Raw genomic sequence first — 27,978 nt, 5'->3', positions numbered from 1 at the left:
ACGAAAGAGCCCTGGTCGCTGACTCAGGAATTCTGGGAGTTGACGTCCACCAGTCACGAAAGAGCCCTGGTCGCTGACTCAGGAATTCTGGGAGTTGAAGTCCACGAGTCACGAAAGAGCCCTGGTCGCTGACTCAGGAATTCTGGGAGTTGAAGTCCACGAGTCACGAAAGAGCCCTGGTCGCTGACTCAGGAATTCTGGGAGTTGAAGTCCACGAGTCACGAAAGAGCCCTGGTCGCTGACTCAGGAATTCTGGGAGTTGAAGTCCACGAGTCACGAAAGAGCCCTGGTCGCTGACTCAGGAATTCTGGGAGTTGACGTCCACGAGTCACGAAAGAGCCCTGGTCGCTGACTCAGGAATTCTGGGAGTTGAAGTCCACGAGTCACGAAAGAGCCCTGGTCGCTGACTCAGGAATTCTGGGAGTTGAAGTCCACGAGTCACGAAAGAGCCCTGGTCGCTGACTCAGGAATTCTGGGAGTTGAAGTCCACCAGTCACGAAAGAGCCCTGGTCGCTGACTCAGGAATTCTGGGAGTTGAAGTCCACGAGTCACGAAAGAGCCCTGGTTGCTGACTCAGGAATTCTGGGAGTTGAAGTCCACGAGTCACGAAAGAGCCCTGGTCGCTGACTCAGGAATTCTGGGAGTTGAAGTCCACGAGTCACGAAAGAGCCCTGGTCGCTGACTCAGGAATTCTGGGAGTTGAAGTCCACGAGTCACGAAAGAGCCCTGGTCTAGAGAGCTAGTTGGGGAGAGAGGAGCTGCGGGTCCTCTCGACGTAGTTTGGAGCCGCTGCCTCCTGTGGGGAGGATCCACGGCGGGGCGGAGTAGGGTGGGGGAGCTGCTCCTACTCAACCAATGACTGGTTTTTCGCTGGCTTGGCAGGCTTAAATGGGTAGGTAGAGCGCGCGTTCCGGGAACGGAACTTCGTCGGTTTGGTTTCTTCCTTGGTTTAGGGAGCCTTCGGATCCCAGTTACAAAAACGCGGATGGCCGCTCGGGGGTTGCAAAGGGGTGCGTAACCCCATTAATGCCTGCTTGCCTGCAAAGCGGCTGTCCGCGTCTTTGCCTTTCAAATGCAGCAAGCCTGGCTGTATATGCCTGTTTAATCCGTGTTTAAATGTACCTAATTACTCCCCCCCCCACCCCCATCCTCCCCGCAACCTCAACTTCTACTGTACGGTTTGCTTTTGTAATAGCCAACCTCCTGTGACTGCGAGCTGTGGCTTTTTCTGCTTTATTATTTATTATGCGTAGGACTTGAATGTTGCCCTAAAGCAGGGGTCGGCAACCTCGGCTCTTTTATGACTCGTGGACTTCAACTCCCAGAATTCCTGAGCCAGCTATGCTGGCTCAGGAATTCTGGGAGTTGAAGTCCACGAGTCATAAAAGAGCCGAGGTTGCCGACCCCTGCCCTAAAGGATTAGAATGCTGGGTAGGATTCTACACGTATGAAGTAACAAACGCTTTTTTTTTTCAAGGCATGGAAATCTCGGGTTAGCAACACAAGCTAAGAATGTGCTGCAGTTGAAGTGCCCCCCCCCCCAAAAAAAAGAGAGAGAGAGAGCGGGAGAGAAATACTGCATTCAGTAGAGGCGGGGAAAGATTTTTAGTCTTTTATTTTTCTGTGAGGGAATGTGAGGAATAAAATGCCTTTGTATCCTGTTCGTTATTTTCTTATTATCAATAGTATTTCCCTAAAGTCAGGAAAATGTCAGGACAATAATATGCTGGAGTTATGTTCCAAAATCATCCTTAAAACACAACCCGATATTTTTCTTATGGCAAATGGGGGACAAGGTAATCTGACTCTTGTAATTTAATATTATTTTAATTTGGCCTGGTATTTCTCCCATATTAGGCAAGACAAGTGCTTTAGATAATTCTATCCTCACCCCATTCACTCCCAGATTTTATAAGGAAGCTTTTGGCCTGTTACTATCTATTCTGATCCTATCCAGATCCTATCCATCCAATTCATTTGCACCTCATTCCAACCAGACCATAGATAATACTCTCCTCTACAATACAGTACATAATATAATAGATGTATTCTCCATTAGAGGGGGGGTTTGCTTCTTGGTGGTCAATAGGAATAAAAATACCACTTCAGGATATAATTGGAAAAATGTCCCACCAAGAGGAGGGTGAGGTGGTATAAGTTATATAAAACCTGGTACCCTGATGATACTGTTGGCCTGATGGGGGATGGGTTGGGTTTTTATTTTTCTTAATATTTGTATTTACTGTTTTTACCTTGGGCATTATGTGTAATTCCTTTTAACTTTTGTATTTTTGTATTTTTTATACATTTGCCCTGTTCACCACCTTGAGTCCTTCGGGAGAAGGGCGGTATATAAATAAAATTATTATTATTATTATTATTATTATTATTATTATTATTATTATTATTATTATTATTATGATGTTATGGTGTGATGTACTGTTACTGTACATCAGGGGTGTCAAACTCAATTTCACTGAGGGCCGCATCAGCATTGCGGTTGCCCTCAGGAGGCCTGGGTGGGCGTGGCCTACTGGGTGGGTGTGGCTAGAGTGCGTATGGCCTACTGGGTGGGCGTGGCCAGCTCTACATCATTCGCATCAAGGGTGCTTATGGGGGCCTGGACAGGAGTGGGACAGATCTGAGGGTCTCTGGCAGGAGGAGGGTCTCTGGGCCAGGGCCAAGGCAGTGGGAGCCGTTCCCTCACTGTTTCCAGGATGGCTTCGCGGGCCACATGAAACCACTTCGCGGGCCGCATCCGGCCCCCGGGCCTTGTGTTTGACATGTCTGCTGTACATCTTTCTGGTCTGAAAGCTTAAGAAAAAGAAGGTATGCTACTCTAAAAATTATTGGTATTTTTAAGTATGGCTGCCATAAAGGGTACCACTTGCAATGTGGCTCCCAGGAAAAGTATAGCTTGACAAGAAAGACTTTAAAAATATGAAGGAGGGGGGGGGGAAGATGGTCCTTGGACCCACAACTCATTCTTTTGATTCCAAGCCGGTGTTCTGCTCTAATAATATCATATCTAATAAATATCTACAAACCCATCACATTCTGGACATAATCTATTTCATCTTTTCTACTCAGGACACCACTGCAGGGCATTGCATGCCAAAACAACTAGACACAAAGATGGTTTTTTCCCCCTGTGCCATCACTCTGCTGAACACTTAATTCCCACAGCACTGTCTTATTCCTCATCATTTCTCATCTTCTCATCTTTCCTACTATCTTTCCCTATTGGTTTCTTATGATTTATCAATTGTTGTTTGTAATTATAATTAATGATTGTAACTTATGATTTATAATCTATGGCATATTACTTACTGTTTGTATGTACACTGTGAGCTTATGCACTGCAGACAACCTCCTTGTGTGTCCAATCACACCTGGTCAATAAAGAATTCTATTTCTATTCCATTCTGTTCCAAGGAAGCAAGTTTAAGAAACGAAACACAGTAATGAAGAACTTGTAATATTGTAAGACCCCAAATATGACAAAATAGCAAAATTGAGATTGTCCTCGACTTACCGCCACAATTGAGCCCAAAATTTCCTAAGCAAGACAGTTAAGTGAAATTTGCCTCATTTTATGACTTTTCCTTGCCACACTTGTTAATTGAATCACTGCAGTTGTTAACTTAGTGACATGTTAAGTGAATCTTGCTTCCCCATTGACTTTGCTTGTCAGGAGGTCATAAAAAGTGATCACATGACTCGGGATACTGCAACCATCATAAATACATGCCAGTTGCCAAACATCCAAATTTTGATCATGTGATCTTGGGAATGCTACAGCAATCTTTAGCGTGGAAACCAGTCATAAGTCATTTTTTTCAGTGTTGCAACTTCAAATTGTCACTAAATGAATGGCTGTAAGTTGAGGACTATCTGTAGCTATTTCACAAAATGCATTGGCAGGATTCAAAGAAGTATACAGAACCAGGCACAAATCAAATATCCCTCCAAATAGATAGAAAAGCCCCAGCAAAGTATACATTAGTTTAGGGAAGATAAACACACATTTTTCATCCCAAATAAAACATCACACTAACAAGCAAATCAACCTGATGACTAATGCAAACATTAACACATTTTTTTTGGATCAAATCTATATCTTTATTATAGTTTTTATCAGCCTTTAGAGTAAAAACAGAGAAATGGTTTGACACAAGAATTCGTTATTGGGAAAGAGAAAACAAAACAATATAATTAAAAATTTTGTGGAGTTGTATAACTTGATGAATATATTTGGCCACCTGATATGTGATTCCTTAAAAATCAAGTGGTCCTCATGTTTGGAAATGATTAGATCAGAGCACATCTTGGGCATCATAAAAGAGACATGATAAGCGGAAGAGTTTCTGTCTCCCTGGAGCCACAAGGGCAAAGTCTCTGCAAATAAGGAGTCCCGTGAATTCTTTGCCAGTAGCGCTGATGGGAGAGACTCAAAGTGGGCTCTGAAAAAGCTCATCTACATTTGCTTAACGTCAAATTGCATAGATACCTTGCAGTAGAGGGCTTGTGGCTATCTTAACAGTTGATGAGAGAATTTGATGGGGGCGATCACTGGTGATGACATTTTGAGGATCAGTGCCCTTGATTCTCTCTCTCACTAACAATTTGGCCTTCTCTAGGGTTAGTTGGCCTAAATATTTAGGAGAGAGGCTCCAAGGTTCTGCTGTACAGAAACAGTGCCAATGAGATTGGTAGCTGTCTGACAACAGCAAAGGCATCCGGCCACACTTTTAGAAAATACCACTTCTTTTATTTCAATCTAAATGTAACTTGCTTAACTGGCTCATTTTATTCTGTAAATTAACCGCACATTTGAAAGGCAGATGAGAAGTACACTGTATAAATACGCCTAGGCCTCATGGGAACCTCTGGTGGATTTGAGACTGTTTCATGTTGAGAAAAGAGAACATCCCCTAGGTTTGGTCCCTAACGCATTAAACAAAATGGATCTCTCTCCTGCTGGACCTTAGGTTATCTGCCAGATACTGTAATATTGCTCTGAAAAAGAGCTGTATGTTCACATTTGACTTGGAGTATATCTGAAACCTCTTGGCAGGCATAGCTTATCTCTTTTGTGCAGGACAACAACAACATCTGGGATGGGCTTGTTTAGATGTCCACATGCAAATACTGTAAGAGCATTGGCAATTATGTATTATAACAGTGGTTATGGCTCTTCTAACACTTTGGAATTCCAAAATTATATGTTACAAAGTTAAATGCAAGATTCATAGTATATAGTTAGCATGGTGCATATTTGTAAAATAAATTCTTTTTGCCTTTTCCTTTCCAGATGTGAAGACTTATCGTATCATTTAAAGACAATGTGCATTTTGTTAGCCTTATCAGGGTTGATACGCAATTGCAGAGGGTGCACATTAAGTGCCTACTCATCGTGTGATCAACACCGTTTCAGAACTGTTGTTAGTTATCCTGTTTCTTGTAAACATTAACCGGTACAACTCTTCTACAAAAAAGACTCCTGATTTAGATTTATTTCCATTTTGTGCTTCCCTATTACATAGTGTTACACAAGTAAGCAATGAAAGTGTTGTTATTGAAAGATCCAAAGGAAAGTGATGGTGGACCAGATTCTTACATAAAGGTGAGTAACCTAAGAAGAAAAATTGTATTTGAATTGCATTCCAGCTCATTCAAAATTAAATTCTTCATTTTAGTGTAATGGATGTACTTAACAGATGACATTTCACTAAGAATTGAATTATTAAACAAAAAAAACCCCAGCTTTGACCATCTGAGACAATATGTTAGTTTTTTGTGCCTCTTTTTGATTTTTTTTTTTTGAAATAATATTTTATTGTCTGTGATAGCTGTGAATTAAGGGCTACTGTCAGAAGTAATTTAATGTGTAACTCATTTTTATTGTAAAAATGTATTATATTGTAGCCTCTCTTTTCAACTTTATAAGAATTATTTCCTGAAAATGAAATACATGGCATTTTATCAAATTGATGTAGGTGAATAATATACAGATTATATTTTATATTTTAAAGAAGTCTTTTTTGGTTACAGCCAAAGTGTCAAAAAATTGCCTTCTACATATGGCCTCACAATAATTTATCAGCATTTTATGAAGTAAGACACATGTTAACAAGGAATAGATAATGACTGTTTAGTAAAGCTAGCTTTCATCATAGAAATCTCCTTTATTTAAATTAGAATGAATGGTAGAAGTGGTGATTGATGTTTTTAATGTCTGACTTTCTTGTAATACTCTTGTTACCACGTAAAAGAAATGCAGGTTTTATTTTTAGAGCAATCTTCCACATTTTACATCATATAGACCAGGGGTGTTCAAACTTGGCCCTTTTAGGACTTGTGGACTTCAACTCCCAGAATTCCTCAACCAGGCATGCTGACTGAGGAATTCTGGGAGTTGAAGTCCACAAGTCCTAAAAGGGCCAAGTTTGGACACCCCTGAATTATAGACTAACTGCATTAAAATTCATTTTAATGAAATAATCTATTTAGCATGTATAATCATGTGCAGGAGTCTTACTATGAATTCAGCCATTTTGCCACATCACAGTGAAAACAGTTTAGAGAAAAGCTGTTGCCTAAGTCTTACATATTATATTGTTGAAAAAATAATAGATGAAATATGCCTTCAGCTATTTTACAAACTATACATTTTCCCCCTGGCATGATGTTATTTGTGAAATAATTTTCATGGCTAGATACAGTATGTGTCTCTACTTTCAGTGCTGTTTATTGATTCTTATATAATTTTTGGATTGCCTTGTTACAATACTTTTAAGAATTACTAGAAGTACTTATAAAATGTAAATGCCTATGTTTTCTGCTCACATAAAATTTCCCCAAATCTATACTTGGACAGTTCTTTTATCCAGATCAGCAAAATGACATAAGCTTTAGAGCGCTCCACCACTTTTCCAGAAGCAGGAGGTTACAAGAGCAGAGATTTGGGATGAAATACACTTCCAGGATTAGGCCACGTGTTACATTTGAAGTCAGAGTCAGATAGGTACTTGTGCTGAGACATTTGTTCATGAAAATATATTAGTATCAAACTGCTTCAAAAATAAAGAAGATGGTTGCTCAACCAGTTCTAAAAACATAGGTCATTTAATTTTGTGCCAGGTTCCTGGTTACTCTAAAAATAGAAATTAAAAACAATACTGCAGTGTTTATATTCTAATCTTTTATCATCTTCTCATCTTTTCTATTATCTTCTCCTATTGGTTTTTATGATTTATCAATTGTAGTTTGTAACTTATGATTAATGAGCGTAACTATGATTATGACCTATAACTTATTACCCACTGTTTATATGTACTCTGAGAGCTTATGCACAGAGACAAATCCCTTGTTTGTCCAATCACACTTGGCCAATAAAGAATTCTATTCTATTCTATTCTATTCTATTCTATTCTATTCTATTCTATTCTATTCTATTCTATTCTATTCTATTCGCAAATCCATAATTTTAGGTGTTTCAATGAGTAATGGGTAATAATTCAGTTGGCATTCCTTTTTTCCATAAAAATCTGTACTTCTCTTTTAAAGGAACTTGGTTCACACGGACTCAAAGCAACCTTAATTCCAGTTTTAGCATTTGAATTTATTTCTCTTCAAACTTTCTCTGAAAAAGTAAGTTTTGAATTTTATTTGAAGTAATATCCCATGCTATTAAAACTATGAATGTATGTTTCCTTTCATTTTGTTAATTTGGTTAACAGTTCAAATGTTGATGTTATAAACCCTATTGAGGACAGGACACTTATAGTAAATCTTGTATGAGTGTGCTTGTGTGAATTGTAATAGATAAACAAAAATTTCTGATTCCTAACAGTTTGGTAGCAACAAACTCTTCCATTCTAGTATTGTGATAATCAAGAATTAAGAGAAAACTATAATGGATTTTAAGAATATAAGAATAACCTTGCTAATCCCGGCCAAAACCTAGTTATCTTAATTCAGTATTCTGAGCAAGTGGTATTGTATCACATATATTCAGAAAACTCACAAAACATTTTTTACAGTTGCTTTAGAAGAATTGATCTTCAAATGGTAGTAGCAGTAATATAATTGTACATGTTGATGGCTGCATTAATAGGCCCATCGTCCAGTAATGTGTATAGTCAGTCGTGTTTTAAAATCATTTAGTGACTAGCATCTTTCATGGCAGCAAATTCTACTCTTTGCATGAAGAATGATTCCCTTTTTATTGGTGCCCTGCAATTAAGTTTAATATTCTAATATTCTGAGAAAGGGGTAATTACTATCATGGAGTTGAAGTACTGTGACCATTTCTAATTCTGGTGGTCAGAAGAAATTACAAACCTAAGAATGTCTTAATTTTAAATTTATTTATTCATTCAGTCTATATGTCTGCCCACTCGTCTACATCTCTGGACAGCTCACATTTACCGGTATTAAAAAACAGCAATCAGATTGAAAACAATTTTAAAAGCTTAATAGCCTTTGATTGAATTTCATTTCGTAAATCTTAGTATCACGTCATTTTTATGTTAATTTGGAAGTTTCTCTGCTTATAAATAGACTTGCTTCCAACTTGTATTAGTATGAAGTCACATTCTAAATCTCTGAAGCCAGGCTTACCATCCAGACCATCAAAAGTGACGGGTGGGGAAGAAGAGAATGAAACTAGATTAAAATAGTTTATTGTTGGGATATTTCAAATTGCGGTACAACAATGAACACCATTTTTAGCATTTTTGAAGTGAGGACAGAATTCTAAATACAAATTTAATACAAGCAATCTAAATGATTTTAAGGCCAACCAACTTTTAAAAAGTGTTTCACAGCTAGTTCTAAATGAGAACTCATAAGCAAAACACAGAGGGAAGAAGTCTGCCTAGATTTTTCTGCTTTATGAGTCTGGAGACATATAATAACAATAAATATATATTAATATAGCAATTAAATCTTCAAAATTTACCCTGTTTTTTTTACTATTACTGGAACAAGTCAATGTTCAAGACCAAAGAACTCTGAAATCTTTGTTTAAAACCTTTTAACTATTTCAACCATACATACTTTTTTCCTTTTTATTAAGAACCAGTGCATATAGGAAATGTTGCCTGTGACACTGCTAATTCAGTAGTATCTAGCCGAGATATGTTTGCTTACCAAAAAAGTGAAATAGACCTAGCTGACCTTTTTTTCCCCAATATTTGTTTCCTAAAGACTTTTTTATCCGGAATCAGTGGAAGGGAAAAACTTTATTGTTCATAAAAGATGAGTGAGCACTTTGATAGTATTATCATTGGCTTAATGGCTTATAAGAAGAATTAGACTTTCAGTGAGTAAGTTTACTTCTGGGTTATCATTTTGATAAGGGTAGTTATTTGAGGACCAAAAGGCCTTTATTTTATAATTAGATATAAACTTAAGTGTGTAGCTAAAACTGATTACTAAGTGAATTAGCAATTATCAACCACCATTTAAATAAAACATAAAAATACATGTATCTTTCTTGACTATAGTGCCTAAAGATTGTTTTACTTTCAAATGCTTTTAGGGGTGGTTATGAAGCAACTTATTTTCTTTTCATTTTCTTTGCCATAGTTTGTCATGTAATATCAAAGTTCTCAGATGCAAAAAATACCAATGAGTAGATAACCCAACAATAAGTCTAATTATGCCAAAATTAGGGCTAACTTAACTTGATTACCAGAATGGATCTCTTGAACTAGAAATTATGCTGTTTCTTTTTATTGTAATGGCACTTGAATTTTATGAATAGTACACAAAGCAGATGGTTGAAAGGTGTCTTAAAAGAATAGCATCTTGTGTGTGTGTGTGTGTGTGTGTGTAAATATGGATTGCTAACAAAGAATTAAAGGGAGACTGGTATAGCTATTTCAAGCTGCTTTGCTCTCATCAGCCAGCCATACCCTTCTGAGATTCGAATCTGGGCTGCTTGCACGTTAGGCAGCTGTGTTGACCTCTAGGCCACGGGCTCTTTCTCACTTTGTCAGCTGTATCAGGGAGGGAAGAGACCAGGGGAGGAGATATGTCGTGAGTATTTTTTTTTATGGGTGCCTGTCAACCCAAATATGATGAGAGCAAAGCAGCTTGAAATAGCTATACCAGTCTCCCTTTAATTCTTTGTTAGCAGTCCAAATTTAATATAAAAATGATTGTCGCAGTAGCGACTGCTGCCTGTGGATGGCCCTAGTTTGGGCTGATACATGCAAAAGATTTCTTCTCCCCATGTTTGGGTCGACAGAGTGCTTAAAAAAATACTCAAGAGACAGACAGATAGATAGATATATATTAACGTGATCCACTGGAGAAGGAAATGGCAACCCACTCCAGTATCTTTGCCATGAAAACCCTATGGACAGTACCAAAAGGCAAAACGATATGACGCTGGAAGATGAGCCCCTCAGGTCGGAAGGCGTCCAATATGCTACTGGGGAAGAGCAGAGGGCTAGTACTAGTAGCGCCAGAAAGAATGAAGCGACTGGGCCAAAGCCGAAAGGACGCTCAGCTGTGGATATGTCTGGTGGTGAAAGGAAAGTCCGATGCTGTAAAGATTTTTTCTCCATAGGAACCTGGAATGTAAGATCCATGAATCAAGGAAAGCTGGACGTGGTCAAACAAGAGATGACAAGACTGAACATCGACATCTTAGGTATCAGCGAACTAAAATGGACAGGAATGGGTGAATTTAATTCAGATGACCATCAGGTATACTACTGCGGGCAAGAATCCCTCAGAAGAAATGGAGTAGCCTTCATAGTCAATAAAAGAGTAGGAAAATCAATACTGGGATACAATCCTCAAAATGACAGAATGATCTCAATTCGAATCCAAGGCAAACCATTCAATATCACAGTAGTCCAAGTCTATGCCCCAACCACCGGTGCTGAAGAGGATGAAATTGACCGGTTCTATGAAGCCCTACAGCACCTTATAGAAGTAACACCAAAAAATGATGTCCTTATCATCATGGGGGATTGGAATGCTAAAGTAGGAAGCCAAAAGATAACTGGAATAACAGGCAAGTTTGGCCTTGGAGTACAAAATGAAGCAGGGCACAGGCTGATAGAATTTTGTCAAGAGAATAAGATGGTCATAGCAAACACTCTTTTCCAACAACCCAAGAGACGGCTCTACACATGGACATCACCAGACGGTCAACACAGAAATCAGATTGACTATATGCTCTGCAGCCAAAGATGGAGAAGCTCTATACAGTCGGTAAAAACAAGACCAGGAGCTGACTGTGGCTCAGACCATGAGCTTCTCCTTGCAAAGTTTAGGCTTAAACTGAAGAAAGTAGGGAAAAGCACTTGGCCACTCAGGTATGAATTAAATCATATCCCTGTTGAATATACAGTAGAGGTGACAAATAGATTTAAGGAATTAGATCTGATAGACAGAGTGCCTGAAGAACTATGGACAGAGGTTCGCGATATTGTACAACAGGTAGCAACCAAAACCATCCCAAAGAAAAAGAAATGCAAGAAAGCAAAATGGCTGTCTGAGGAAGCTTTGCAAATAGCTGAGGAAAGGAGGGAAGCGAAAGGCAAGGGAGAAAAACAGATATGCCCAATTGAATGCAGAATTCCAGAGAATAGCTAGAAGAGATAAGAATGCCTTCTTAAATGAACAATGCAAAGAAATAGAAGAAAACAATAGAATAGGGAGGACCAGAGATCTTTTCAAGAAAATTGGAGAGATGAAGGGAATGTTTCATGCAAAAATGGGCATGATAAAGGACCAAAATGGCAGGGACCTAACAGAGGCAGAAGAGATTAAGAAGAGGTGGCAAAATTACACAGAAGAACTATACAAGAATGAGCTTAATGTCCCAGATAATCACAATGAGGTGGTCACTGACCTCGAGCCAGACATCCTAGAATGTGAGGTGAAGTGGGCCTTAGAAAAGCTGAGCAACAACAAAGCTAGTGGAGGTGACAGTATTCCAGCTGAGCTATTCAAAATCTTAAAAGACAGTGCAGTAAAAGTGCTACACTCAATTTGCCAGCAAATTTGGAAAACTCAACAGTGGCCACAGGATTGGAAAAGATCAGTTTACATTCCAATTCCAAAGAAAGGCAGTGCCAAAGAATGTTCAAACTATCGCACCATTGCACTCATTTCTCATGCTAGTAAAGTCATGCTTAAAATCCTACAAGCTAGACTTCAGCAGTATGTGGATCGAGAACTACCAGAAGTACAGGCAGGATTTCGAAGAGGCAGAGGAACTAGAGATCAAATTGCCAACATACGCTGGATCATGGAGAAAGCTAGGGAGTTCCAGAAAAACATCTACTTCTGCTTCATTGACTATGCTAAAGCCTTTGATTGTGTGGATCATAACAAACTGTGGCAAGTTCTTAAAGAGATGGGAGTACCAGACCATCTTATTTGTCTCTTGAGAAACCTATATGCGGGTCAAGAAGCAACAGTGAGAACTGGACACGGAACCACTGATTGGTTCAAAATTGGGAAAGGAGTCCGGCAAGGCTGTATACTGTCGCCCTGCCTATTTAACTTATATGCAGAGCACATCATGAGAAAGGCAGGGCTAGATGAATCAAAAGTTGGAATTAAGATTGCCGGAAGAAATATCAACAACCTAAGATACGCAGATGATACCACTCTAATGGCAGAAAGTGAAGAAGAACTAAAGAGCCTCTTGTTGCGGGTGAAGAAGGAGAGTGCAAAACCTGGGTTGAAACTTAACATTAAGAAAACCAAGATCATGGCATCTGGCCCTCTCAATTCTTGGCAAATAGATGGGGAAGAAATGGAGGTAGTGACAGATTTTATTTTCCTGGGCTCCAAGATCACTGCAGATGGGGACTGTAGCCAAGAAATTAAAAGACGCTTGCTCCTGGGGAGGAAAGCCATGGCAAATCTAGACAGCACACTAAAAAGCAGAGACATCACCCTGTCAACAAAAGTACGTATAGTCAAGGCTATGGTCTTCCCAGTTGCAATGTATGGCAGTGAAAGTTGGACCATAAGAAAGGCTGAGCGCCAAAGAATTGAGGCCTTTGAACTATGGTGCTGGAGAAGACTCCTGCGAGTCCCTTGGACTGCAAGACGATCAAACCGGTCAGTCGTAGAAGAGATCAATCCTGACTGCTCTTTAGAAGGCCAGATCCTGAAGCTAAAACTCAAATACTTTGGCCACCTAATGAGAAGGAAGGACTCACTGGAGAAGAGCCTAATGCTGGGAAAGATTGAGGGCAATAGAAGAAGGGGACGACAGAGAATGAGGTGGCTGGATGGAGTCACTGAAGCAGTAGGTGTGAGCTTAAATGGACTCCAGAAGATGGTAGAAGACAGGAAGGCCTGGAGGAATGTTGTCCATAGGGTCGCGATGGGTCGGACACGACTTCGCAGCTAACAACAACAACAACAACAACAATATTAACTGCATGCTAATAGGGTTGTAAACGTATGCTGATATGAGGTTATACAGCCATATTAATATGCATTTTCAATTATAAATAAACTGGATTTTTAAATATGAGTTGTATTGCTATTTCAGATTAAACCTTTTCACATTTTTAGGCATGGGTTGAGCCCTCCTAGTAAGCACAGTAAGAAGCTGTCTCAGACAAAAGCAACAAAATGTAAAAGAAGAGAGAAACAGCATCCATACATTTACATTCTCTCTTCAAGTGGTGGGGGATGCTGCCTGTTCACCAGTCATGAAGAAAGGTTCAACTGCCTACTATAGTTGACTTGGCTTGAAAAAATACGTATGTCCCCAAAATTTGGCAACAAAATGTTGATGGGAACATTTCTAAAAAAAACCCCCACACTTTATTTATTTTTAATCACAGTGACATGTAACCTACAAAGAAAGTTATCCAATCAAAAAAATGCCTTAGTAGTCTTAAGCTTGATAGCTTTTATGTTGTCTTCTAATGATCTGTGCATTATATTCAAAGTGCTTATCAATTTAGCACTCTATTATCTCCCCTAGAATCTTCCTGTATGCCAATCTCAGATTGTCACAATAAACGTTCAAAGATTTGGTATAATGGGATCCCATTATTTCTAAAATGGCAAGTTTTAGTGCTTTTACTTGTGTTAACATTTTGATGAAAATAATACTGAAACTTTGCTTTCTAAGTTTTCTTCATGGTGAATGTTATGTCAATATTTCACTTATTTTTTTCCTCTCTTCAACAAATAGCTTTTTCATCCTAAACAATACCGTGGATTAATTTTTACCAGTCCAAGAGCAGTAGAAGCTGTTAAATTAGGCCTAGTGGATAGTTGTAAAAAAGAAGGTGAGCATACCATAATGTTCTTTGCATGGTTTTATTTTAGTAGTTTGAATCCGCCTATTGTGGTTTGTTCACTATTGCTTATGGCTTAACATAGCATGAAATGTGAAAGATGCATTGTTTCCTTTTAGCTTGGAAGAATTATCTGAGAGAAGAATGGAATACTAAACCTGTTTACGTGGTAGGGAAAGCTACAGCTGGATTAGGTAAGCCACTTCTTTAGATTCATATAAAAACGTTTAAGAAAAATATACATCAGGCTTTTTAACAGTTAAACTCTTATTTTGGCTGCAGGACAAAAAGTGTTCATGTTAAAACAAGATTAGCAAGTGTATTGTCTTACTCTTTGCTTCTTAATCCTCTGTGGCAGATCAAGGGTTCAGTCACCTTATCTAAAACTCTAGTGCAGCAATCCAGGGCTGGAGATTCCCAGAAGGAAGTCCCTTAGCCATGCAATATCACTGGGTATTTTAGGGCCAGTCACTCTCCCTTAATCTAGGATGCTTTGCAAGGGTGCTCTTGTGGGGATAAAATGGAAGTCACATTGAGTTCTTGAAAGAAAGATGGGACTTGGATCTAACAAATAAGTAAGGCATCAAAGTGGTCAGACTCCTCATATAAGTATGAGCAGTCTGACCATTTGATGCCTTACTTATTTGTCAGGATGTGCTGGAGGAGAAAATACATTGATATGTATGAAGTATGTTCATGGTCCCCAGTATTGCACATATGGAAGCTAAAAGGTAAAGGTAAGGTAAAGGTTCCCCCGCACATGCCTGCTAGTTGTTTCCGACTCTAGGGGCCGGTGCTCATCTCCGTTACAAAGCCAAAGAGCCAGCGCTTGTCCAAGGACGTCTCCATGGTCATGTGGCCGGCATGACTAGATGCCAAAGGCGCACAGAACGCTGTTACCTTCCCACCGTAGTGGTCCCTATTTTTCTACTTGCGTTTTTTATTTATTTATTTATTTATTTATTTATTTATTTATTTATTTATTTATTTATTATTTTATTTGTATACCGCCCTTCTCCCGAAGGACTCAGGGCGTGCTTTCGAACTGCTAGGTTGCCAGAAGCTGGGACGAGTAACAGGTGCTCACTCTGTTACGCGGCACTCGGGATTCGACCCGCCAAACTGCCAACCTTCTGATCGACAAGCTCAGCGTCCTAATTATTACAGCATTAGAAAATGGTTTTTGGACATTTATTCCTCCGATGTTCTCGGATTCCCAGGATGGAGGGAGTGCATTCCAGAAGAGCAAAAGACATTGCAGTTTAGGAGAAAGAGAGTTAAGACAGCCTCCTCCCTTGTTTCCAGAGTATATGTTTTATGGTGCAAACTTTAGTTTGGCAAGATTGTTGCCTATAGGTGAGGAACACAATAAAAGAAGTTGGTTAGAAGAGTCTCTACGTATCTTTTTTTGGCTTTTGGAGGCTGACAGACTCTCTGTGTCTTCCTTTTTTCCTATTTATCTCTGGGAATCAGTAGTTTCGAGGATGTTTCCATGTATTTTTTATCACCATAAGAAAATAATGTCCGGAAGTCTATTTTCCATATAGGTAATCCTCAGCTTTAATGGCCGCAATCAGGAACAGAACTTCCATTGTAATTTGGTGAACTAATTCACTGAATTAAAGAAGTACTAAGTAATTCGATGAAGTAAGTCAACATGTGACTGGGCCTGCTTTTATGACCATTTTTAACCATGGCTGTTAAGCAAATCACTGTAGTGGTTAAGCAAATTATTGTGGTCGTTAAATGAATCGCTGTTTGTTAAGCAAATTGTTAAGCAAATCTAACTTTCCCAATTGACTTTGCTTGTTGGAAGCCAGCTGGGAAGGTTGTAAGGACAGTGTTGCCTGTCTCCTATTATTTCTGCCTGTCCCATCAGATCTGGCAGATTGGGCAAGCTCCAGGTCTCATCTACTAAGCAGTGCCAATAGGTGAGATCCTGGAAGCATGTCTTCTCTGTCACAGTGCCTGATTTCTGGAACAGCACACCTCCTCCAAGACTGATATGGCCCTGCTTGCTTTTATTAAAAACCCTGGGCATGGGGCCAAGATGTCAGATAAGCCAGTTTTATGTGTTTTTCGTGATGTGGAAGCTGGCTTGTGGGCCTTTGTGCAATTTAAATATTATTTTGAATTCATTTGTTATGGGCAGACATAACAATTGATATAATAAATGAATAAAGCAGGGATATTTTGACAGCAAAGTTAAGTATTTCCTAGTTAAATTATTGCAACAAATGTATATATTTCACTACACTTTGTACACCAATAATTCTTGAGTAGATTATTTACAGTTAGGTAGTTAATGGTAATTTTCTGACTGGCTTGAGAACATTTGCTTTTATATATTTTATAGGAACATTTGATTGGTGTTTTTTTTGTTTGTTCGTCCTTGATAAACATTGTTAATAAAATTCACACTAGGCAGTTTAATCTCATAGACACTTTTCGGTTTCAGCAATGGCATTCTGTACTAAAAGACAAATCAGCTTCTGTTTTTAAAGACAAGGCAAATAAAAAAATTGTCTGTATGCAATTTCAGCTTTAAAAGTACCTTGAATATGTTGTTGTTAGCTGCAAAGTCATGTCCGACCCATCGTGACCCCATGGACAACGTTCCTCCAGGCCTTCTTGTCCTCTACCATCTTCTGGAGTCCATTTAAGCTCACGCCTACTGCTTTAGTGACTCCATCCAGCCACCTCATTTTCTGTCATCCCTTTCTTCAATTGCCCTCAGTCTTTCCCAGCAATCTTGAATATATCCACTCCTTAAAAACCATAAAATATTCCCCCTTCAATTCCACTGGAAATAAATGGTACTATACAGCCATGTGTGTGCATGAAATCTTTGACTCAACCTTACTTTAAGCATCATCTGAAAATATTCTCTTTTGTAGCAGTATAATCTCATATTTTCGTTGTCTTTCAAGACTGTAAACCTGTTATTTTTGTAATGATTGTATTCTATACAGTGGCTAAGTTACTGCAAAAATAATACGTGTCAAATCTACAACGAACCTGGTTACAGCCATCTTGCTTGTTCTAGGTTGCCACACGAAAGGGAATGGGGAATGGAGTATCTCTGTTAGTCTGGGTTGGGTGTTTTGTTAGAAAGCCCGTATCGTAGTTATTGCATAGTACTGGGATGGGAACTTTTACTTTGAAATAGTGTAACTCTTGGGGGGGAATTGTAGACTTGGTTTCACTTTTGATGTGCCGATATTTTGTATCCAATAAATATGTTCTCTGAAGAAGATTCAAACCTCGGAGTTCTGATTTATTCCGTTCTATATCAGAACCATGACATCATGTTTTTCAGCAAAGTATAATATTAACTTATTTTTATTCATAGTACATGTTAAAAAAGGAATCTATTGCCTAATTGCTGTGATCTGATTACCAGAAGCAGGGTGAACAACTGTGATTTAACCATGTTGCTCTGCAATTTCCTTGTGTCTCCACAGTTAATCAAGTCTTTAGATTGCATATGATAATTTTAAAACAAAATTCTACTTTTAAACAATGACACAGTAATATCAAATGTCTATAAGATAAGCCTTCATTTTCTTTACTTATCTTGTCTCCTTCTCTTTCTCTCAGTAACTGAAATAGGTCTCAAACCACAAGGAGAAGATTGTGGAAATGCTGAAAAACTAGCAGAATTCATTTGCTACCGTAAGTGGAAACATAAGTTTCAATGACAAGTGTATGACTTTATTCTCTTCAATATGTATATGTAACTATGATTTTATGGACTACATAAAATACAGAATGTTTTCTTTCCTGGGTAACGATGAAAGAAGTCCACAAACTTCTCATTATTATGAGAAGTGATTGGCAATAGTGATCCACCTTCAAATATGTATCAACAGCAATAGCAAAAATAGCATCCTGTGGGATTTCACAACAAAAGGATAAATGCTATAATGTAGTGTTACTTTGGAGGGAGAAACCTGCTTCTTCACAAAATTAAAGTCTCTAGTTCTTCTCTTGACAAAACATTTGCAAGAAAAGAAGTCATGTAGGCCATTTGCTGTTGGATGCCCAGAATGATTTTCTTCTATTTTGCAGAAGAGGGGTTGGTTACGTTTTGTTTATGTCAAAAATAACTTTTTGGGCCAGATGTCACATATGGCATTTTGAGAGCATGTCAATAAGGCATCCCCCAAAATGGCTGTTATATAATACCCATCATAGTGGGTATTGGCCAGTGCCAGAGCATCCATTTACCAGAAGTAAATCTGTCTTGTTATTCCCTGTTATCCGTTCTGATTTCCCATAATACTTTCTACAACTCTGAGATATTTTTTTTCCTGAGCTAGTGAATCTACTTTTACACAATGCATGAGCTATGGTCACCAATTATTTTGATTTTTTTTTAAAAAAAACATTCATTGGATCTGCAGCTGTACAAAACACATATAAGTTAAGGCTAAAGGTGGGTGCCTCATTGTACGGCATGCCAGTTCCTTATTTAATTTTATTTCAATTTCTCCTGAAACATTTATGAAAACACAAGATCTACATGTTAATTAAAACAAAGGTAATTGATAATAGAAAATTTAAAATGCATCATTCATACAGCACTTTAGTTCTACAATTGTTTGGACATATAAACCAAAGACACTTAAATTATCTCACTGAGTTGTATTAGGCCAAAGTAGAATTATATTAGTTTGGACCCAGGGCAGTTGCTGTTATTTAAGAAATGTTGTCTTAGCTTTGGCTAATGTACTGTGCTAAAAAGGTTAGCTGTTTCCTTAATTAAGTAGGTAGCATTAATGTTTGTCTTTCTCCCTAGATAAATCTTACAGGTTCTTTTTAACAATGTAATGCCACATGTAGGTGGTTATACAGAAAGAAAATACTATAGGATCTGTCCTTCTTAAATTGTATACTGCTATCAAAATGTTATTCTTTTGTTCTAAACCAATTTAAAAGGATTAACTTTCCTTCTTAGGAATCACATTGGCTTAAACCTTAAGAAGCCGTGTTTAATATATTTTCCTTTTATCTCTGCGTTTTCCCTCAGATTTATTTTTGGCTTCATGTTATTGACATCTCTGTGGTACCTAATAAAACATAATGTTATTCTGATGAAGATGATTAGATGTTAATAAGGTCCTTCTATTGGTTATTAGATTTTCTTCAATTATTAATCTTTAAATGCAAAAATATTTTATAATGTTTAAATAAGTGTATCAACCATTTTAAAAAATAGGTCTGTTCTCCTTCTTCCCATTTTCCCTCACACATAAATCACTGTAAGTAAAAGGATACAAATCTGGTAGAAATATCTACATCTCTAAATTGGAAACACTGTCTGCTCTTAGGAAGCTTTGGAGATGCTTTAGGGTTGCTGATAGAAAGGCAGTTTTTAACAAAATCAAAAGGTCTTCGCTTATCTTTAAATCCCTTACAAAAAAACACATTATAAGCGCACCACAAGCAAAGTAGTCATGATAACTTCACTCTTTTGCTGGAGATACAGAATACCACCACGATGGGACAGGCCTATATTGGAAATTAACAGTTGGCATTTTCGTATCAGTCTGCGGGGTCATCTGACCACATTTCAGGCATTTGGCGACACAGCCATATTTATGGCCATTTTCAGGTCATGTGGCTATGTTTTATAACAGTTTTGCTGAAAATCAGTAGTTACTTTTGATATTCAGCAAAACTGCACCATAGTGAATAATGGATTTACTTAATGACAACGGCATTTATTTTATTTTATTTTATTTATTTTGCACCATAGTGTTCACTTAATGATCACAATAAAAAGGTTGATCAGTTCCATCTGTCATATGACTGACTGAATTTACAACGGTCACAACATATGACCATCATGGGCAGCCTCCATTACCATTACAGGTGTACAATGAGGACTACCTATAAATAGAACCTACCGGTAATACAAATAAAGTATGTTCATTTGCTCTCCTTACAGTGTTCATGTGTGTGCTTATGCCTCCTTTGGGTTGACTCCCAAAGTTTTTTTGCCCTAAAGATGTGTGCTGGTGGCTCTCTTTATAGTCTAGCTCATGCCATTTTTGGCTATGTGAAGACCAAGAAAAATGGGGGAAAAAAGAATTTCCTTTTTTTATATAGCAGATAAACTGCACCAAAGGTCACCATTCTTTTGCCCATATTTGCCTTTATTCATTCATTCATTCCATTTCTATAGCCACCCAACTCAAGTGACTTTTTTCAGGCCATCCTCAATACCCCAGCCTCTTACATTTCATTCTTCCTTCCCAATTTTCTGTCCCAACTATTACTATAAAATAGTCAATCAGCATGGGCCTAATTTTATTTTTCACTTTCATTTTTTCTCCTAAATATTTATTTGTACTGGAACAAAGTTTGTGCTTCGGGGGGGGGGGGACCAATCCACTGCTGTCTGCTGTCTTTATATGAGTGGTGCCATTCTGGCTGCAAAGTGTTGGCATGTATACCTGAGCATCCAAAACATAAGAACTAATGATGATACCTGCTCCAGTTATGGAAGTGCAATCTAGCCATTTGTAATGTTCTTAAGCCTGTAGATATAATCATGGTTTGAGGTAGTAAATAATAAAATTAATGAGAAAATGTTAGAAAAAAACTGTCATGGAAATGCATAAACAAAGAACTGTTTTTGTTTTGTTTTTTTAAAAAAAATCCCTCTTCGTTAATTCCCAAACAGTATTTGTTCCAGCGGAACTAGTGATTATGGGAATATCATCTTGGAAGATGATAAAATGATAGATATAACTCCAATTAACAGTCCCTCCTAATGTTAAAAAGGATATTGGCTGCAGTCAGTAACAACAGAAACGCTAATTAGAATTGGGAACTCTTTTCAAAGCAAGATGCTCCTTCCTGTGGACTGTCTTGACCTTTCCTTTTGTGCAGAAGATGAATTTATCCTGCTGAATTAAGTCTTTAACTTTCTACATGTGTGCAGTATGTGAAGTCTGAAGAATGCCAAGTGTCAGAATGGGAGGAGAAAATGTATTAAAATGCTTGGAAGCATTCTGCTCCGAGCTCTCTGTTGAATAGCACAAGAATAGCAAAGCAATTAATCTTTTTGCCAGATCTTTTTAGGCAAACATCTATAACTCGGCAATGAATTATTATTTTTTAATTTACATGCTAAATAGCTTCTACTCTATGGGACTTGTGTTTAGTTGTAATGTTTTCAGCAATTGTAAGCATACAAGTCAAATACATTACACTTCTTACAGTGTTTTAGAGTGTGGCCATTTCAAAGCATTATTTCGTGCTGTTTGTGCTTCAAATGCCATTCTGAATTAAATCCATTTTTATTTCTTAAACAGGGGAGCCATCCAATTCGTTGCCTCTTCTTTTTCCATGTGGCGCTCTAAAAAGGGAAACGCTTCCAACAATGCTCAAGGACAAAGGTTTGATATAAAACATATTTTTGAGCAATAGTTTTCTACCCTTAAGAAGCTCAGAGGAAATAAGGCAATGACTGTTAAGCAAACCCAACTCACCTCACGGTATTATTGTTGTGGGAAACGTAGGAAGGAGTATTAGGTTGTGTTTGCTACCTTGAGTTATTTATAAAAATAATAAAGGTGGGATAAAAAATAAATATACAACCTGAAGAGTTGGAAGAGTCTCTTGGGCCACAACATGCAATTCTCCATGGTGCAAGAACTAAATATGGAACTTCTCCCCACAGATGGCTCTCTAAACTTTGCTTGCACAGATCTAGTTAAGAGAATTCACTATCTCCGTCTGTGATTAGTTCTGCTACCTCATTTTTACTCTCAGGCTTCTTAACATTTTTTCCCAGAAACTGCTTTTCTGTAACATAAGACTATTATTTGGTGTTTTAGATTCTAGGCTGCTAAATAACAAATCTTGACTTCTTTCTGTACGACACCCTGTAGGTATTTGGAAAATACTGCCATATTCTCTCCTGTCTTCTTTTCTCAAGACTGAGCTTCTCATTGTCTCATTTCATCTTTATAATAATTCTTTGGTCATTGACGTTGTCCTCTGCACCTATTCCAAATCTATTCATCTGGCCAGTGTAAGTGAGACAGTATTTTCTAAGGCATTTCACTTGCTGGAAGGCACATAGGAGTGGGCCTTAGGGCAAGGCATTCTCTCAGAGGTATGTCTCCTTGGAAATAACAGGGTGAGGATGGCCCCTCTCGTACAGATTTCTGGAAGCTGGCAAAGAGTTGGCTGGAAATTCACTGAGTGATTGGTGCCGTTTTAGTTTATTAGTTTAGTTTATTAGACTTATATACCACCCTTCTCCCGTAGGACTCAGGGCGGTTCACAAGGTTTTTTAAAAGAAACAATACTACAATTACAAAAGTTAAAACAATTAAAATGATTATATTAAACCTTGAATATAAAAAACCTAGTTAAAACCAGTTAAAACCTCAATTAATACCCTCAGTCCAGGCCAGAGAGCTCAAAGAGCCAGGTCTTCAGGTCCCGGCGGAATGAACGGAGGTCAGGGGCAGTCCTAAGCTCTACAGGCAGCTGGTTCCAAAGGGCCGGCGCACCCACAGAGAAGGCCCTCCCCCTGGGTATTGTCTGCCGGCAATCTCTTACCGGCAGTACCCTGAGAAGACCCACCCTGTGGGAGCGCACAGGACGAAGGGAGCTTGATGCCGGCAGCAGGTGCTCCCTCAAATATCCCGGACCCAAGCCATTTAGGGCTTTATAGGTCATCACCAGCACCTTGAATCTCACCTGGAGGGCAACTGGGAGCCAGTGCAGCTCGCGGAGCAGAGGTGTTATGTGGGAATATCGGGAAACCCCGATCACAACCCGTCCGGCCGCATTCTGCACCAGCTGAAGCCTCCGGGTGGTCCTCAAGGGCAGCCCCATGTAGAGAGCGTTGCAGTAGTCCAATCGGGAGGTCACGAGCGCATGAGTGACTGTGCGTAGGGCATCTCAGTCCAGATAGGGCCGCAACTGGCGCACCAGGCGAACCTGGGCAAAGGCCCCCCTGGTCACGGCTCCTATATGGTCTTCAAAACTGAGCCGCGAATCCAGGAGGACACCCAAGTTGCGTGTCCTATCAATGGGGGGCAACACCTTACCCCCCATTTAAAGATGGAATAGGCTGGTTAGTCCAAGATGCCGGTATGCACAGCCACTCAGTCTTGGCAGGATTGAGACGAAGCCTGTTTCTTCCCAGACCCGGGCCTGTTTCTTCCCAGACCCGGACCGCTTCCAGGCAACGGGACATCACGTTAATTTAATGTGTTACTATAATGTTATTAACTTAGCTTATATTATTATAATTGCTGTATCTGTAACAGGACAGCCAGTGAGACTAGGGATTTGAGTGTTATAGGAGAGACAGTGAGACTAGGCATTTGGGAGTTAGACTATGGAATGGGATGTTTAGGCACGGACCCTTGGCCATGCCTCCTTCGTCCCCTGCCACCCGCCTTAGCCCATTTACAGCCAACTTTCCTCTTCCGCTGGCCCTCCCCTGGCCATTCTCCACAGCCAATGGGCCCCTGGCCGTCCACCCCTCATCCTTCAGCCCAGCCCAGACACCATTTGACCTGGGCCTTTAGGTGCATGGGACAAATAGTCCCCAGCCAATCAGGTGGCAGGCAGAAGCAATGGTGCTGGGGAGGCAGCATGTGATTGCTGATGGGTGATCGTAGGGGTGTGGGGGGACAGTGTGCAATGCAAGATTTTTTAAAAAGTACTGCAGCTACTCTGCAAATTTGGAGGGCCAGGGACCCATTGGCTGTGGAGAATGGCTGGGGGAGGCCAGCAGAGGAGGAAAGCTGGCTGTAAATGGACTGAGGTGGGTGGCAGGGGGTGAAGGAGGCAAGGCCAAGAGTCTGTGCTGAAAAGTCCCAAATCCATTAGACTAGGAATGGGAGATCAGAGTTCTAATTCCCTTTCTGCCACAGAAGTTATCTCGGTAATTTGGGACCAGTTACTCTTTTTGTATCCATCCAACCTCATAGGCTGGTGGTTATGGGGTGGGTGGGAGGAGAAGGGAGCATGATGTAAGTCGACATCCTAAAAGATGGATACCCATACGATCAAATAGATAAAAATTACTGTAAGTGCTTAGAGTTTGTTAACTGAGATGGGGGGAAATCCAGTAAACAAACAATCCTTAGCAATAGCCCTGACAGTGCCTATATTATTTTTGAAGTGTACTTGTCACTCAAACACTTAGAACAGGGGTCCCCAACCCCTGGTCTGTGGACTAGCACCAGGCAACAGCATGCCAGCAACCGCACAGACAAGCAAAGCCCCATCCATGGGATGCAGGCAGCACATGAAACCATGCCCTCTCTAGTGTGCGGAAAAATCTTTCTCCACAGAACCGGTCCCTGGTGCCCAAAAGGTTGGGGGCTTCCGACTTAGATGATTTTAGCTGTCAAAAATGGACAACTTTTTATGTTTGCTAACCAAGTCCCTTTGGCATAAAGAATATCCCAATTGGTTCATTATTTTTAAAATTATGGCAGTGATCTTGAAAATGAATTTTTATGGTCATAATATGAGATGACATTCACTTGTGTTTTCTCTGTCACTCCTACACATAATTAATTTTGCACAGATGCCTGGTTTCACAGCATTGACAAATAAAACATTGAATTATGGCCAGCTTATTCATTCTTTTAAGAACGACACAAAAATGGAAGAAAGTTAATAGTGTGCCATTTATATCAATATGTATGACACTGGAAAGGAGTATTGGTCTGTCATCTCACTTTTATAATGCTCAGTTAATTGGTTTTATCCTTTTTTTAAATAGCAGAGCAAAGCCTAAATAGACTTGATGACTACCATCTGCTGGCAATAAACTAATCACAGTTGTTGTTCTAAATCTAGTTGTTCTAAAACAAAATCACCAGATCCATCAACCTGTGTCACATTTCTTCCTGTCTTGGAAAAATCCAGTCAGTGAAAAATCTGTGATATATCCTCACAATATTATACATTAAGAAATATTCTTCTGCTGTATGGTTAGGATTCTTCCATATACACAGTTGCTTGAGGTGCAGAGCATAGAATACAGAGAAAGTCCCTGTATAATAGATTGTATATATTTTATGCCTCACCAACATTCCGTATATACGTAATTTATTTTCCCATATTGTTTAATTACCAAATTATTCCCTTTTTCAATAATTCTATTGCTCTTTTCAAATGCTGATTTTTTCTTTCTTCCAAAAGACAGAAATCCTTCTATGTCTGATGTTTTGTTATGTTCAGATACTGTATAATCTGGAATTTCAAGAACAGAAACCTTCATCCATATGCATAATTCCACTTGATTAAAAACAATTATCATTAATTAAATACCATGTTCATTTAAGATGTTAGTTTTGATTTTGAATTAGGCATGACTGCTTCCTTTACAGGCACATTTTTATCCAGCTAAAGTTGACATTATTGCTTCCTGTCAGTTGACAATTTTCGAATTGCAAAAGGGTGGATCTATTCAGGGACCTTCCAAATCTATGTTTTTGAGTATTTTCACATAAAGATTTATCACATCTGTAGGTAGAAATATTTCCCAACTATTGCCATTTTATTATTGCTAAAATGCTCTCATTATCTGTTCTGAGAGATACTGTCCAGCCAATTACATTTTATTACATGATTTGAAATTCTCTTTGGTTCTTTCAAGGGTGATATATTAATGAGACTTGTATCTTTAGAAAGAATACATTTTGAATTTGGTTAAAGTTAGCACTTTCTTCTCTTCTCTCAGCAATTTCTTTGCCCAGCTATTCTTAGATTCTTTACAAATCTTCACATTTGTATTATATGTCATAGGATTTTTATTCTGTTTTGATCATATCTCTTGATAGTATTCTGGTAACAACTTTTCATGAAGATTAAACTTTCAAAAAAGATTAAATGTCCACATGGTATCTTAAATCTTTCAGAATTGGTATACTGTCTGTGACAACACACCTCTAAAATATTGATAAGAATTTGCTTTATGATCAGCTCGCTTTATCTGCATTTTAGGTAGAAGAATGAATTTTGGTTTAAATATATTTCCATTCATATTTTAATTGAAAACAATAAACAATTAAATCACAAATAAGTTTCATTGTTCACATTGCAGATATTGTATTGGAATCTGTCACTGTTTATCAAACCAGTCAGCATCCTGACCTCCAGGAATCCTTGACAAATTACTTCTCACAAGAGGTATTTTGTTTTCTGAGTCATGTTGAAGTTCAAGAAGATACTGTTTTCCATTTATTTATCTGGTACAGTTACCACTGAACAGAGATTAGACCAAGCAAATGCCTTGGGAGATATTTTGCCCTGCTACTGAGGGAGAATTTCTATGGCATTGTGAACTAACAGGCTCTCGTAACCATTATATCAGAGGGCCCCAACCTTTTGGGCACTAGGGACTGGTTCCGTGGAGAAAGGTTTTTCCACAGACCAGAGCGTGTGTGGTTTTGTGTGCTGCCTGCATCCCATGGATGGGGCTTTGCTTGTTTGTGTGGCCCAGTTGCTGGCTTTGCTTGTTTGTGTGGCCCGGTACCGGTCCACGGACCTGGGGTTGGGGACCCATGCATTATATAACAGCATTCAAATGTGCTTCCCAGCCTCAAAGTGGCCATTCTTGATCAGATACTAGAGTGGTTTTGCTAAACAAAATGCAGTGCTATTTCCATTGCAGTCATGTGCCTAGATTAGGAATGAAGGTGACTTTTAACTTCTGAAGCAACCTATATTTTTAAACTGAAGTTTAAACTGAAAATGTAAAGAAATATCTGTTCTCTCTCTCAATATTTTTATTTGGACAGGGTGTTCCTGCTGGTATTATTTTCTTCAGTCCTTCTGGTGTCAAGTATTGTCTGAAGCAAATTTTGAAATTGTCAGGTGATCTCATTTCCCAAATTAAGGTGAGTTTTACACCAGAATTTTGACACATAGTATTTTATAACTGCTACAGAAGAGATCTGAAAGCCATAAAGGTAAATTATTCGGGTTTTTTTCCAATCAGGCTTGATGACCAACACAGCAGGCATATTTCTGCTGTATTTTATCTTACTTTTTTCATCACTTTTCTGTTTTTTGAAGTTTAAATATTGTTCTATATGCATAAGTACATAAATAAATCCTTTAACATGGCTCTCTTTTCAGTTTGGCGCAATAGGTCCAACAACAGCTGAAGCTCTTGTAACTGAAGGAATCTTAGTAAGCTGTACAGCCAGTCGCCCTACCCCCCAGGATCTTGCTGCTGAACTTAGAAAATGTCTCTAGCCGTAATACATTTGAAGACTCTGTGATTGAAATTATGTAATTTGCAGTAATGCCTAAAATTAAAAATACCTTCTTTACGATTTAGTATTGGGTTATTCCTGGCTTTATGATCAATGATTTTTGGCAGTATACATCTCTGATGTTTTGAACACTTTTCTGTTGTATTAGTAGCAGTGATAAATACTGCTATACACCAACCTGGATTATATGATGTGTATTGTAACTATGATGTGTATTGTAACTAACGTTTGATAAGATAGCTTTGTTTACACAAAAAGAATCTGAATTGTAGCTTCAAATTGTTGTTTTTGTATTTCCTTAGAAGGTAAAAATAGATGATATACCTGAATAAATATATTTATCGGGTTGTATTTTAGGGAAGCAGAGCACAGAAACAACCAATTAAACTGAAGGTATTAGATAA

At 38.7% G+C, this 27,978-nt stretch overlaps 1 protein-coding gene across 1 annotated transcript; it reads left to right on the top strand.

Moving 5' to 3' along the window:
- The first annotated feature begins 877 nt into the window (after positions 1 to 877).
- UROS (uroporphyrinogen III synthase) lies at positions 878 to 27,638 on the top strand. Its single transcript, XM_083364109.1, has 10 exons — positions 878 to 892; positions 5,315 to 5,626; positions 7,570 to 7,653; positions 14,195 to 14,291; positions 14,420 to 14,494; positions 17,901 to 17,975; positions 21,626 to 21,709; positions 26,398 to 26,483; positions 27,095 to 27,193; positions 27,435 to 27,638. The coding sequence occupies exons 2-10, from the start codon at positions 5,564 to 5,566 to the stop codon at positions 27,552 to 27,554; spliced, it is 783 nt and encodes a 260-aa protein (XP_083220235.1). The 5' UTR covers positions 878 to 892; positions 5,315 to 5,563; the 3' UTR covers positions 27,555 to 27,638.
- Positions 27,639 to 27,978: the final 340 nt, after the last annotated feature.

Source organism: Vipera ursinii, assembly GCF_947247035.1.
Source record: "Vipera ursinii genome assembly, chromosome: 5".
Classification (NCBI taxonomy): domain Eukaryota; kingdom Metazoa; phylum Chordata; class Lepidosauria; order Squamata; family Viperidae; genus Vipera; species Vipera ursinii.
The sequence above is the reverse complement of the archived record's forward strand: the minus strand, read 5'-3'. Positions and strand labels throughout refer to the sequence as shown.

What these genes read in the sequence shown, in the direction of transcription:
- UROS (XM_083364109.1), top strand. Translation starts at nt 5,564, where the DNA reads ATGAAAGTGTTGTTATTGAAAGATCCAAAGGAAAGTGATGGTGGACCA. An exon ending in TTCAAACTTTCTCTGAAAAA is followed by an intron (nt 7,654 to 14,194) that starts GTAAGTTTTGAA and finishes TTCAACAAATAG; the next exon opens with CTTTTTCATCCTAAACAATA. An exon ending in ATCTCATTTCCCAAATTAAG is followed by an intron (nt 27,194 to 27,434) that starts GTGAGTTTTACA and finishes CTCTCTTTTCAG; the next exon opens with TTTGGCGCAATAGGTCCAAC.